The sequence below is a fragment of the Manis javanica genome, chromosome 16 (assembly GCF_040802235.1).
Source record: "Manis javanica isolate MJ-LG chromosome 16, MJ_LKY, whole genome shotgun sequence".
Taxonomy (NCBI): Eukaryota; Metazoa; Chordata; class Mammalia; order Pholidota; family Manidae; genus Manis; species Manis javanica.
In genome coordinates, this window is record NC_133171.1 from 59,039,022 (window position 1) to 59,052,616 (window position 13,595).

The 13,595-nt window shown below is 53.4% G+C and overlaps 1 protein-coding gene across 5 annotated transcripts; it reads left to right on the forward strand.

Annotated features, from left to right (window-relative positions):
• The first annotated feature begins 226 nt into the window (after positions 1–226).
• Positions 227–13,527, forward strand: VARS1 (valyl-tRNA synthetase 1). Of its 5 annotated transcripts, none has more exons than XM_017661455.3 (30): positions 228–529; positions 803–1,224; positions 2,347–2,481; positions 2,573–2,711; positions 2,917–3,041; positions 3,128–3,215; positions 3,465–3,565; positions 3,696–3,823; positions 6,778–6,942; positions 7,167–7,248; positions 7,741–7,860; positions 7,947–8,055; positions 8,144–8,238; positions 8,424–8,514; positions 8,756–8,880; positions 8,963–9,066; positions 9,146–9,304; positions 9,418–9,508; positions 9,625–9,730; positions 9,819–9,889; positions 9,974–10,099; positions 10,393–10,497; positions 10,579–10,647; positions 10,731–10,809; positions 10,932–11,059; positions 11,420–11,575; positions 11,732–11,938; positions 12,010–12,121; positions 12,269–12,603; positions 13,391–13,527. In XM_017661455.3, the coding sequence occupies exons 2-30, from the start codon at positions 838–840 to the stop codon at positions 13,460–13,462; spliced, it is 3,810 nt and encodes a 1,269-aa protein (XP_017516944.1). In that variant the 5' UTR covers positions 228–529; positions 803–837; the 3' UTR covers positions 13,463–13,527. The 5 variants fall into 5 exon arrangements, with proteins under 5 accessions (XP_073080155.1, XP_017516944.1, XP_017516945.1 ...); XM_017661456.3 differs by having other exon boundaries at positions 3,131–3,215; XM_017661457.3 differs by having other exon boundaries at positions 229–529; positions 12,269–12,594.
• Positions 13,528–13,595: the final 68 nt, after the last annotated feature.

Genomic DNA, 13,595 nt, shown 5'->3' on the forward strand with positions numbered 1-13,595 from the left:
AGCGCCAAGGGTCCTCAGAGGCCATCTAGCGTGACTTCTCATGAAAGGAAATGATCCTTAGAGAGCTGGGCTTCCGAGACAAAAAGACATCCCCCGCCCCCGCCTCTGTCCCGCTGCACCTCCGGAAACGGCTCGATGACCGCGGCTGCCATTTGGGCGCCGGTCCCCGCCCACCCCAATCTGCGAGGCTCGCCCCGCCCGGCCCGCCGGAGGACCCGTGTGGGTGCCCGTGGCGGCGCCTGATGGGAACGCGGCCCCGGGTCATGGTCAGGCGCGTGGCAGAATCCGCACTTGCAGGCGCGGAAAGCTGCCCACGCCGGAACCTGAGGGCCCGGAAACGCGTGTTGTCACAAAGCGGGGAACACGTGGGCGCCGACGGCCCCCACGGCGGTCGCAGGGAGCTAGGGTCGCCGGGAGAACCGTCCTCGCCCGCCGGACTGTTCGGCCCAGGCAGCCAGGCCGGTCCAGCTTCGGCCGGCGCCCGGCTGTGAGGGGTGGATGCCCGGCTCAGTCTGACCACCTCCCTCCAGTACGTACGTGTGGCCCAAACCCGCGTCCCAACGGACGCTGAGGGGCTTCTTCGAACCTTGCACACTCCCGGAAGACCCGCGATCATGGTGAAATCTCTCACCGCCTCTGTCACACTGAGAAACGGGTCTTCGGTTCTTGAGGCCTGATCAGACCCTCAGTTCTGGGGGGTTCGGGCGCCTTTAGTAGGGGAGTCCCCATGAGGGGCCGCTCTTTACTTCATTAGGACCTTTTCTGGGTCTTTCAGTCTTTCCTTGTTTCCCTTTGTCCTTAGGATTTTTCCACCTCGTTCGGATCCCCTGCATAACCATGTCCATCCTCTACGTCTCCCCTCATCCGGATGCCTTCCCCAGCCTCCGAGCCCTCATAGCTGCGCGCTACGGGGAGGCTGGGGAGGGTCCGGGATCAGGAGGAGCCCACCCCCGCATCTGTCTACAGCCGCCCCCGACCAGCAGGACTCCCTTTCCCCCACCCCGCCTGCCCGCCCTAGAGCAGGGGCCCGGTGAGCTCTGGGTGTGGGGGGCTACGGCTGTGGCCCAGCTGCTGTGGCCAGCGGGCCTGGGGGGCCCGGGAGGATGCCGGGCGGCTGTCCTTGTCCAACAGTGGGTCAGTTACTCCGACACCGAGCTAATACCAGCTGCCTGTGGGGCAACGCTGCCAGCCTTGGGACTCCAAAGCTCTGCCCAGGACCCCCAGGTGAGTGGGGAAAGCAGCAAAGAGGGGGGAGGAGAAATTTAGATGAAGGAAGCAATGGTTGGATAATGGATAATAAAACAGGAAGACAGGGTGTCAGATGTGGAACAAGACTGATCAAATCCCGGTTTGCCACCTGGTATGGCAACCTTGGGCAGGTTACTTAAACTCTCTGAGCCTTGGTCTTATACATCTATGAAAAAGTTTTAATTTTGTGAACATGTCGGGAAATGTGTTGAAAAGAGTAGATCTGTGCAGAGCACATAGTCAAGTGCCAGGAGCTTTAAAGTCTCCAGTAAAAGTTTGATGAGCCTAAAACTGATGAGGATAGAGGGGACTGTGAATTCTGGGAAAGACTGCATGAAGAGAAAGGAGAGGCAGGCAGGGTTAGGAAAGATGACAGTTGCTGGGAGGAGAGGAAGGAGAATTTAACAGGAGGAAGGGGAACAGGGAAAGGAGAGAACCACACCACACTGTTGCTGTCAGTCCTTCCAGAGCCCCAGCAGTGACTTAGGGTCCTTATAACACCCCTCCTTGCAGACTGGGGAGTACATGGTAGATACTTAGTATTTCTTGGATGGATGAATAAGTGAATATGTGATTTAGACCCCGGCTTGCTTCCTCATATCCTGATTAGCCTTTCTAAAATAGAGTCCCCATCTCTGGAATTCCCTGTCCCCCTCGGCCTGGTTAATTTTCTTCACAGCACTTAAGGAGAAAATAGGATAATTCGTTATATATTTGCATGTTTATTGTCTCCATCTCTAGAAAGCAAAGTCCACCAGGGCAGGGGCTCCACCGGGTCAAGCTGTCTCCTCTTTCCTTAGAGAAGTGTCTGGCACATAGTAGGAGCTTAATATTTGTTGAAGCAAGTACTGTGCTGCCTCATGTAAACTTTAACTTCCTGTGCTTAATATGTTGTGTCTGATACGTAAGTGTTCAACAGATACATATTGAGCCAGTGGGAAGTATTTTTATCATGACCATTTCAGTAAAAAAGAGGTGTTTTTTTTACACCTCTGGCATCAGAGGTGTTGATTTATAGGAGTAGAAGGAGGACAAAGGAACTGGGTGGGGATTGAGGTGGGCCAAGCTTTGTCTTATACCCCCTCCCCTTCCTGCTAGGCCGCACTGGGGGCTCTGGGCAGGTCTCTGAGCCCCTTGGAAGAGTGGCTTCGGCTACACACCTACCTGGCCGGGGAGGCCCCTACTCTGGCTGACCTGGCGGCTGTCACCGCGTTGCTGCTGCCTTTCCGATACGTGAGTCACTGGGGCCTGGAGAGTAGTGAGGGCAGCTCCTCTCAGACCTCACTGCATGGTGACTAAGGATATTTAATTTCTTCCATCTCAGCTCCTAGACCCCTCTGCCCGCCGGATCTGGGGTAATGTGACTCGCTGGTTTATCACATGTGTCCAGCAGCCAGAATTCCGGGCCGTGCTAGGAGAGGTGGTACTGTACTCAGGGGCCAGGCCTCTCTCCCAACAGCTAGGTGAGGAAGGGTGGAGCTAGAGGGGAGGGGTTCTTCTGGGGCCTTCCATGCTGCTCACTTTCTTCTCTTAGGGATGGGGCCCAGGCCAGTGGGAGGTCAGTGTGGGGGAGCCCTCAGACAGCTGAAATAGCCCATCTGAGACATAGTAGCACCATTATGGAGGGTCCCAAGCAGGATAAGTTGTCATTTCTGTGCCTATCTCCAGGCCCTGAGGTCCCTGCACCCCTGAAGTCAGCTGCTCAACTCAAGAAAGAGGCAAAGAAACGGGAGAAGCTAGAGAAGTTCCAACAGAAGCAAAAGATCCAACAGCAGCAGCCGCCCCTGGCGGAGGTGAGAGACTGAGAGTGAAGTTGGAAGGAACCTTTGTCCTGTGGTCAGGTGGCTGATATCTGGGCCTGTATCTTTTCCCTCCCAAGCAGAAGAAAACAAAACCAGAGAAGAGGGGGAAAAGAGATCCTGGGATAATTACCTATGACCTCCCAACCCCACCTGGGGAAAAGAAAGGTACTGGCAGGGGGCAAGGGCCCCCACCCTTCCAACTCCACCCTCCTCAGCTGCCGCTGCTTGATTTTTACTCTTATCTGCTCTGCCCTTGCTCTTAGCACCTTGCTTGGTGAGGATTTGCAGAAAGCTCCCTTGTCCCTCAGCGATGGGAGCAACTGAGAGAGGTCCAGGGCCTTCTGTGCTGGCCCATCATCCCCTTCCCAGCTGCTCCCAGCCTCAGCACCAACCCTGCCCCTTCTGTCCCCCCAGATGTCAGTGGCATCATGCCTGATTCCTACAGTCCTCAGTATGTGGAGGCTGCCTGGTACCCTTGGTGGGAGCAGCAGGGCTTCTTCAAGCCAGAGTATGGGGTGAGTGGGCACTGCCACCCAGGCCTGGAGCAGTGTGGGCAGAGCAGGGCAGGGCCTATAGACACACTGCCTACAAGAGAAGGAGAGGTGACTTGAGGACTTAGCACGCACCATCCTTCTCCCCCATCAGCGTTCCAGTGTGTCAGCACCAAATCCCCGGGGCATCTTCATGATGTGCATCCCACCTCCCAACGTGACAGGCTCCCTGCACCTGGGCCATGCCCTCACCAATGCCATCCAGGACTCCCTGACCCGATGGTGAGCTCTGGTCCTCTCCTCCAGCTGGTTCCCTCTGCCTTCTCTGGTTCTGACTCCTGTCCTCTTCCCTGACTCCCTCCATCTTCTCTTCCATATTGGCCCTCAGCACTGCCCCCTGGTGGTGCTCCACTTCTCTCTGGGATCACTGGGTATCCTCCCCACAGGTAACCAACACCCCCAACTTGAGATGGCTGCTCTCCTTTCTCTTGCTACAAAAATAACATTATTTCAGATTAAGAAATATGTGAATATATTATTGGAAGAAATGTAAAGCTTTAAGTGTCCTTGGCCACCACCTCCCAAGATTTAGCCATTGTTATCACTTTGTTATGTGTACTTCCAGATCTTCCCAGATTTACATAAACGCATACCCATAGAAACTTAGTGTCCCTTTTGAGTAAGTTTTCTGTTCTACTCTTCAACGTAAAACAGCAAGTATGTTACTCTACAACTTTTTCCTTACACTTAACAGTTTACCTTAGAGATCTTGCCTTACCCTTATATGTACACACTGACTTTATTCTCTTTCGTTGCTCTGTAGTATTCTACAGTGTGGCTATACCATAGTGGAGTTACGTATTAATGGTTGTTCCTAATTTTTCTCTGTTGAAAACTTTCCTGGAGTGCACACTCCTGCATGTGCTTTCTCAAGTACACGTGGAAGGATTTCTCCAGTGTAGCTCCCAGAAAGTGAAACTGCTAGGTCAGAGGGGCGTGCCTATATTAAGTACAAATAGAAGCTGCCAAGTTGTTCTCCAAAGTGGCTTCAGCAGTTTATACCTCCATGAATTCATTTCCCCATGCCTTTCTGATCCTGGACATTATTGATGTTCATTTGCCAAGCTGATGGGCAAAAAAATGGTACCTTTGTTATTTCTGATGACTGGTAAAGCTATACCTCTTCATGTTGCATGGCTGCTCAGTTTCCCCTTACATGAATTATCTGTTCCTATCATTTGCCCATTTTTCTATTGATTCTTTGTTGTTATTCTTTTTTAATTGATTTGTTGGAAGATTTTTTTACATATTCTGGGTATGGAAGATTTTTTACATGGTCTGGGTATTGACTTTTTGGTTTCTTACAGATGCTGTAAATGTTTTCTTCTGTTCTAGTATTTGCTTCCCCCTAACTGTTAACATTTTAATTAGTTAGCAACTACCAAATCTAATATTCTAGATGACAAATTCCTTTAAAAAAGTGTTTTAAAAACAGTTATGTATCTTTGGAAACCAGGTTTTATTTATTATATTATTTTAAATTTTGAGGGTTTTTTTATGAAGTCTTCCTTACTAAATTAATTTGGTCAAAAAAATATTTATTGGACATCTCTGTGTGCCAGTTGTGCCCTGCGGACTGTGGGGATACAACGTCAGATTTAGAATTTTGCAAGGAACTGAGAGCTGGAAAGCCAGTCATGAAATATATGTAGCATACAATGGTCAAGTAATTTGCAGGAGAGAAGAATGAATGTTTCTTACAAAACGCTGAAGGTGGCAACATTTTCTCTAATGAATATAGTTTAAATGAAATGTTAGAAACTCCCATTACTTAAATGAAATAGATTTTTATCAACATTTTAAAATAAAAAATAATATATGAAATAAAAACTTAAATATCTCCACTGAAACATTATAAAAATGAGTTATGAATCTAGATCTTTTTCTTTTTCTCTCTCCAGCAGAGAATATGGTGCTTTTCTACAAATATCCATGACATTTTATTGATTTATTTTTTGCCAAGTGCATATGAGCCCTAAAGAAATACTTGTGGTAAAACAACATTTTTAATCTTAATTTCTTGTGTTTTTTTTCTTTAATGTGATGTCTAACATCATCTTGGCATTCATAAAATATGTTCACATCCATTACGACATATAAGCAACATTTCAGAGTATTTATTACAAGAAAATGGAGTTGCTACAATCCGTGTCCCAAGGAGATTGGACCATAGTAGGTATAAACAGATCTATGAAGTAATGAGCATGTGATTTAGTTTGGTTATATTAGACATGCTGAGACTAACGTGTGAATACAGCATGACTGTGTTTCTGTAATGATTTCTTCTCCCCCACTTTAATGTGCCTTATCATTCTAAAAGGTCACAGAAAAGTTCACTAGAGTTTATTGCTTTATGGGCCACATCAACATACAGCTTAAGAGTAATTGAATTTATTTCCACCAGAGTATGGTAGATGAAGGCACATGATGTTACTTTATCTATTTCTCTGATTCATCTTTTGATTAAAATTCCCTAAAACATTTCTAGCTTCCAGAATTTTTCTCCAAAATGGTCTATCACTTGCTTTTTAACTTAGAGGTATAGTAGTTTTAAGATTTTACATTTTAACCTAGTCTGTTTGCCAACATTCTTTTACTTTATCTGTTGGTCTTATTAAAGGCCTCTCCTACCTCAAAGTTATAAGCATTTTCCCTGTGTTACTTCTTTCTTTTTTGTGAGGGTGGGAGTACTATGTCATTTTTCTAATGCATTTCTCATAGTTTTATGTTGAGTTCTTTAATTGACTATAATTTCTTTTTGTGACTTGGGAAGTAGGGAGGTTTTTTTTCAAATAATTAGCTAACTAGTTGCTTTAAATAAATTTATTGAATAGTTTGTCCTTTCCCTACTGATAAGAAATGCCACCTTTAACAAATAATAAATTTGCTTGAATTTTGTTTCCAGACAGTGTTTTGTTCCCTTTATTTGTAATTTTGTTCCCATGTAGTGACTTACTCATATGTTTTTCTATCTAGTTGGGCAAAAAAAGGTCCTCTTTTTCTTTTGCCAAATTGCCTTGGAGGTTCTTGGACATTTCTTTCTGACTATACCTTTAGGATCTGAGAGTCCCTCTCCACCACCCCTTTCTTTCCCAAGTCCAGTGACTCCCTGCCGGAAGCCCCCTGTTCCTGCTCACCTACCTGCTCACCTCTGGTCCTCTGTGTTCCTCCCACAGGCACCGCATGCGGGGGGAGACTACTCTGTGGAATCCTGGCTGTGACCATGCGGGCATTGCCACCCAGGTAGTGGTGGAAAAGAAACTCTGGCGGGAGCAGGGGCTGAGCCGGCACCAGCTGGGCCGCGAGGCCTTTCTACAGGAGGTCTGGAAGTGGAAAGAAGAGTAAGTGCTGCAGCCCTGTCCCCCACCCCATCCAGATGAGACATCTATATCCTGCAACCCCAAGTGCAGGCCAGACCTCCTCACAGAGGCTGATGGACAGCTGGCTCTGGTGCCTAGGTCAATCTCAGAGGGATGAGTGATCCCCACACTGCCCCATCAGCCACCCTATGTCCCCCTCTAGCTCAGGCCTGAGTGCCGATCCTGGCCTGTCTGTCCACTTCCAGGAAAGGTGACCGCATTTATCACCAGCTCAGGAAGCTTGGCAGCTCCTTGGACTGGAATCGAGCCTGTTTCACCATGGACTCTGTGAGCAGGATGGGGCTGAGGTCTGGGGTGGGAGTGGAAGGCTCCCCACAGGGCAGCATCGGCAGAAGAGAGCACGTGTGTGGCCTCTCCCAGGAGGTTTGCCCACTCAGGAAACTAAGGGCTCAGCTGCAAACCCCACTCCTCACCCTGTTACGGCCATTTCTGTTCCCTGTTGCTCATTTCAGGAGCTCATATTCCTCCAGGCAGCACATTATGGGGTCTCACGCTCCCAGATTCTCTGCACTAGTACCTGTCCCTGGCAGAGTAGCTTCCCTGCCATCTCCAGTGTCATTAGGCTCATTGCCTGCCCTTGTGTTCCCATAGTCCACTCTCCCCCTCAAGAAAATGACTTATCCTCTCCAGCGCCCTGAGGGGTCTGTGTGCTGGGTGAGGGACTGGACAGGCCAGGTCCCATTGGACCCTACTGCCTTGGTGAGTCTGCCTGGGCCCTAGGTCCCTAGGCCCATCTCTGACCCTACTGCCTCGCCCTAGAAACTCTCAGTAGCTGTGACAGAGGCCTTCGTCCGGCTCCATGAGGAGGGAGTCATCTACCGCAGTACCCGCCTCGTCAACTGGTCCTGCACCCTCAACTCGGCCATCTCCGACATCGAGGTTTGCCTCCCTGCCAGGCTCTTTGCATCACCGCCCCAGTCCCAGCCCCAGCCCCTGGGCCAACTGTCTTAATACCCATCTCACAGGTGGATAAGAAGGAGCTGACAGGTCGTACCCTGCTCTCTGTACCTGGCTATGAGGAGAAGGTGGAGTTTGGGGTCCTCGTCTCCTTTGCCTACAAGGTCCAAGGCTCAGGTAGGAGCTGGGAGCACTGGGATACTAGGCTGGAATGGGGGCCGGGAAGGGGCCACTGCTGAGACCACAAGGCCTCCTGTCACCCCAGACAGTGATGAGGAGGTGGTGGTGGCAACAACTCGAATTGAGACAATGCTGGGAGATGTGGCTGTGGCTGTGCACCCCAAGGACCCTAGATACCAGGTGTGGAGGGGGTGCTGCTCACACCTGGGGGAGAATGCTGGCTGAGGAGAGAAAATTGGAGTAGAAACATCTTCCAACTCTGCTTGGCTCTGAAGTTGGCACTTGGGTGTTAGGACAGTCGGGGCTGTGGGAAGGGGCAGTGGGGCCAATCCCTTTGTGCATTTTTGACATCTGCCTGTGCCTAGCACCTGAAGGGGAAGAGTGTGATCAACCCATTCCTGTCTCGGAGCCTCCCTATTGTCTTTGATGATTTTGTGGACATGGAGTTTGGCACAGGTGAGCAGGGGACTGGCTGTCCTATGGGGAGAGGAGGGAGCCCACGAGGCGCACTGCAGCCTTTCATCTTTCCTCTCTAAGGAGAACAGAGCTTCACTTGAACAGTCAGGACTTGAGCTGGGTCTCAGGGGACTGTATTAGGGAAGTAGGGGACAAGGGTGGTCCTTCATAAAAAAGGGGTACGTGTGGGAAGGGACTCCCCTGAGTTCACCATTACCCTGGCACTCCATGAACACCCAAGGTGCAGTGAAGATCACCCCTGCACATGACCAGAATGACTATGAGGTTGGACAGAGACATGGGCTGGAGGCCGTCAGCATCATGGACTCCCGAGGGTCCCTTGTCAACGTGCCCCCACCCTTCCTGGTGAGACTGCCTGGGGCGTGGTGGCTGGGTGCGTAATGGCAGTGCCTAGGCACAGCCATGACGGGGCCTGTCTCCTGCCCAGGGCCTACCCAGGTTTGAGGCCAGGAAGGTGGTGCTGGCAGCGCTGAAGGAGCAGGGACTGTTCCGTGGCATGGAGGATAACCCCATGGTGGTGCCACTTTGCAAGTGAGGTGGGAGCCCAGTAAGCGGGTGGGGAGGGCTCCTCAGGGTCTTCACCACCATCCTCCACGCTGTGTACCTGCAGCCGCTCCAAGGACGTGGTGGAACCTCTGCTGCGGCCGCAGTGGTACGTGCGTTGTGGGGAGATGGCCCAGGCTGCCAGCGCTGCAGTGACTCGCGGCGACCTCTGCATCCTGCCTGAGGCCCATCAGAGGACATGGCATGCCTGGATGGACAACATCCGGTGCGTGAGGCTCCTTGACATGGGGAGGGTGACAGGGATGGGCTGAGCAGGGCACAGGCTCGGGCACCTCCCTCCACTGCCTAATTTCCTTCCTCTGCCCCAACCATTTGCAGGGACTGGTGCATCTCCCGGCAGCTGTGGTGGGGCCACCGTATCCCAGCCTACTTCATCACTGTCAGCGACCCGGCTGTGCCCCCAGGGGAGGTAAGGACTGACCAGAGCTGGAGAATGGCACATCTCTGGGAGCTGTGGGTGGGTTGGGTCCTGGGGGAGGTGGGGAGGCAGAGGCACCCCCTCCATACTTACCCCATCTGTGTCAGGACCCCGATGGGCGGTACTGGGTGAGTGGGCGCAGTGAGGCTGAGGCCCGGGAGAAGGCAGCCAAGGAGTTCAGAGTGTCTCCTGACAAGATCAGCCTGCAGCAAGGCAAGGCGGGGCTTTGGAGGTGGGGGGCAAGATTGGACCCTGATCCTCATCTCTGCCCCCTCTGACATTGACCTTTGGTCTCCCTCAGATGAGGATGTATTGGATACCTGGTTCTCCTCTGGCCTCTTCCCCTTCTCCATCCTGGGCTGGCCCAACCAGGTAAATTTCTGGAGCCACCCCAGGGTAGGGTGGGGGTCTTGCAGGTGGGTGCTTTGTTCTCCTCATGCCCAGCTCTGCCCCTAGTCCGAAGATCTGAGTGTTTTCTACCCGGGGACGCTGTTGGAAACGGGCCATGACATCCTTTTCTTCTGGGTGGCCAGGATGGTCATGCTTGGCCTGAAACTCACCGGCAGGCTGCCCTTCAGAGAGGTATAAAGGCTTCCAAGACCCCTCCCATAGTCCCCACCTTCACCCTCCCTCCTGTACCATGATCAGGCCTGGTCCAGTGGGTATTTGTGGGGGCTGAAAGCCAGCCAAACTCTGCTCAGTGATTCCTGGCCCTGGCCTCCTGAGCAGGGAGTACCTCTAACCACATGAAGTGTTGAATGGGCTGGCAGGGGCCTGAGGTTCAGAGTGGAGTGGACCAGATGCAGGGCCCTGGGGTAGGCATTGGGGTCTGGGTGGAGAGATCCTCACGGGCCTTCCCTTTCCCTGCCTTGCAGGTCTACCTCCACGCCATTGTGCGAGATGCCCACGGCCGGAAGATGAGCAAGTCTCTGGGCAATGTTATTGACCCCCTGGATGTTGTCCACGGAGTCTCCCTGCAGGTGGGGCTGGGCACTGTGCCAGCCCCAGAAGGCCTGTGGGGCTGTTGCCACTGTTGCCTGACCACTCTCACCTTACCCTAGGGCCTCCATGAGCAGCTACTGAACAGCAACCTGGATCCCAGTGAGGTGGAGAAGGCTAAAGAAGGACAGGTACAGAGGGTGGGCCCAGGACTGGCGTATGGGTGGAAACGAATGGACGGCTCAGGACGCCTCCCTCTGCTGCCTCCCCGCAGAAGGCAGACTTCCCAGCGGGGATTCCCGAGTGTGGGACCGATGCTCTCCGGTTTGGCCTGTGTGCCTACACATCCCAGGGTATGGCCCCCAGAACCTCTGTCAGCCATGTCCTTCCTCCTTCCCTGAGGCCCACTCCTCCCATCTGCCCTGGGCATGGGTTGGGGGGAGAATGGTAAGGACCCCCACTTCATGCCCACCAGGTCGTGACATCAACCTGGATGTGAACCGGATACTGGGTTACCGCCACTTCTGCAACAAGCTCTGGAATGCCACCAAGTTTGCCCTCCGTGGCCTTGGGAAGGGGTTTGTGCCCTCACCCACCTCCGAGGTGAGGGTCTGGCAGGTGACAAGGTGGGCAGTACCCACACAGGCCACGTGCCTGCCACTCGGGCATCTTGTGTGGCTCTTGTTGTGGCAGGATCACAGCCCCCACCCCAAGGAGCCTCCATGTAGCTGAGGGGACAGATAGCTACAGGGAAAGCCCAGGGCAGGGTCCTCCCCAACGATGGTGGGGGCCTGTCCCCTCCCCCCAGGTCCTGGACATCCTGGACACAGGGCAGTTGCCTTGGACCCCTCAGGCACCTAGACTGCAGTTTTGCTGTGATTCCTCCCACACCTGCTGTGGGGTGCTGGCTCCCTCCCCCTGGGCATCTGGAGGCCCCTGGCTGATAGGCCCTCTCTGCCCAAGCCTGCAGGCCACAAGAGCCTGGTGGACCGATGGATCCTCAGCCGGCTGACCGAGGCTGTGAGGCTCAGCAACCAAGGTTTCCAGGCCTATGATTTCCCAGCTGTCACCACCGCCCAGTACAGCTTCTGGCTCTATGAGCTGTGTGATGTCTACCTGGTATGGAGCAGCTGAGTTTGGGGTAGGGGACAGTAGAGCCCTGGGCCTCACTTTGCCTGTGGTTGGCCATGAGACCTGAGCCAACCTGTCTCCCGACCCCCTTGTCCTAACAAGTACAGAGTGAGGGCTGGAGCCCTGTGCCTCCCTGTCCCCTAGGAGTGCCTGAAGCCAGTGCTGAATGGAGTGGACCAGGTGGCGGCTGAGTGTGCTCGCCAGACCCTCTACACCTGCCTGGATGTTGGCCTGAGGTTGCTATCCCCCTTCATGCCCTTTGTGACTGAGGAGCTGTTCCAGAGGCTGCCTCGGCGGATACCACAGGCTCCCCCTAGCCTCTGCATTACCCCCTACCCAGAGCCCTTAGAGGTATGGGATATGACCTGGAGGGAGGCTCCAGCCTGCCCCCCAGACTCCCTAACCCCCTCTGCTACCCACAGTGCTCCTGGAAGGACCCTGAGGCAGAAGCCACCATAGAGCTGGCCCTGAGCATCACAAGAGTTGTGCGGTCCCTGCGTGCCGATTACAACCTCACCCGGATCCGGCCTGACTGTGAGCTTCAGGTCCCCACGTTCACCCTGACCTGCTGTCCTCTTAGTCCACTCTGGGACCAGTATCTGGTGTGGTTGCCTCGTCTCATTTTCTCCTTTTCCCCTCAGATCTCACTTTGCAATCTCACTTTGCTGCCTTCCCCGGCAGGTTTCCTGGAAGTGGCTGATGAGGCTACAGGCGCCATGGCATCAGCAGTGTCAGGCTACGTGCAGGCGCTAGCCAGCGCGGGTGTGGTGGCTGTCCTGGCCCTGGGAGCTCCTGCACCACAGGGTTGCGCAGTGGCCCTTGCCTCTGACTGCTGTTCCGTCCACCTGCAGCTTCAGGGGCTGGTGGACCCAGCCCGGGAGCTGGGTAAGCTGCAGGCCAAGCGTGGTGAGGCGCAGCGGCAGGCACAGCGTTTGCGGGAGCGCCGTGCTGTCTCAGACTACCCTGTCAAGGTGCCCATGGAAGTCCAGGAGGCAGACAAAGTCAAGGTTTGTGGTGTGAGTGGGCGTTTTCCTGCACCATTTGTTCCCTCTGTCATCAGACCCTTGTCCTGCAGCTGTACTCTGCCTCATCCTGGGCAGTCCCTGGGGAAGCAGGGATTCCAAGCCCCCTGCTCAAGGTAATCCCTGCTGTTAAGTGTGAAGAATGGCTGGGGGCAAGGGCTCAGCCCAGGGCCACACAGCACGTTGACAGAGGCAGACCTAGAACCAGGTATCCTGCCTCCCTGCAGACCCCTCGTGCCTCCTACCACCATGAGCACCCAGAATACGGTGTCCCAGGTGCCTGGGGCTGGGTTCAGGACCACATGCAGTCAGGAAGCCCCCCAGGCTCATTTGGGATCCCCCCCAGGGGGAGTACTTGGGAAGACATCTGGGTGCAGAGAGAAACAGGAGTGGGGGCTGAGGGCTACAGAGCCTGGGCAACTGAGCAGGACTGTCTCAGTTCTCCAGACCTCAGAGAACCATAACTCCAGAAGGCCCAGTATCTGCTTAGGACCAAGTATCCCTAACCACTGTGCTCTCCTGCCCATCTTGGGGCTGTGGGGTGGGGCATACAGGCTTTGAGGCCTGAGTGGGGCCTGGCCACACTGGGAAAGGGTAAGACCCTAGGGGTCAGTGGGAGTGAAAGAGAAGGGAGAGGCTGGGGAGCACACAGCCCTGAATTCCTCCCTACTCCTGGGCCTCACCTATCTTTCCAACTCATACCATTTGCCATTATGAACATTTGGCATTCTCTCTTGGGCCTGGGGCCTCACTCCTCACCTGCTCCTTGTTCTACTGCCAGCTCCAACAGACAGAAGCAGAGCTCAGGAAGGTGGATGAGGCCATCACGCTATTTCAGACGATGCTGTTATGATCCAACTCCATCCCTCCCCAGTGGTCCACCATGGGAACCAAGCAATAAAATATTTTGCCACAAAATCATCTTTTGTCTGTGTGTGTGTGGTGGGGCCAGGAAAAGGCACTGAGGTGCTGGCTTCATGAATCCT

Excerpts from the sequence above, each read along its gene's own strand:
- VARS1 (XM_017661455.3), top strand. The coding sequence starts at position 838 with ATGTCCATCCTCTACGTCTCCCCTCATCCGGATGCCTTCCCCAGCCTC. Across the intron at positions 1,225-2,346 it reads GCTCTGCCCAGGACCCCCAG|GCCGCACTGGGGGCTCTGGG; the intron begins GTGAGTGGGGAA and ends CCTTCCTGCTAG. Across the intron at positions 3,824-6,777 it reads CAGGACTCCCTGACCCGATG|GCACCGCATGCGGGGGGAGA; the intron begins GTGAGCTCTGGT and ends TTCCTCCCACAG.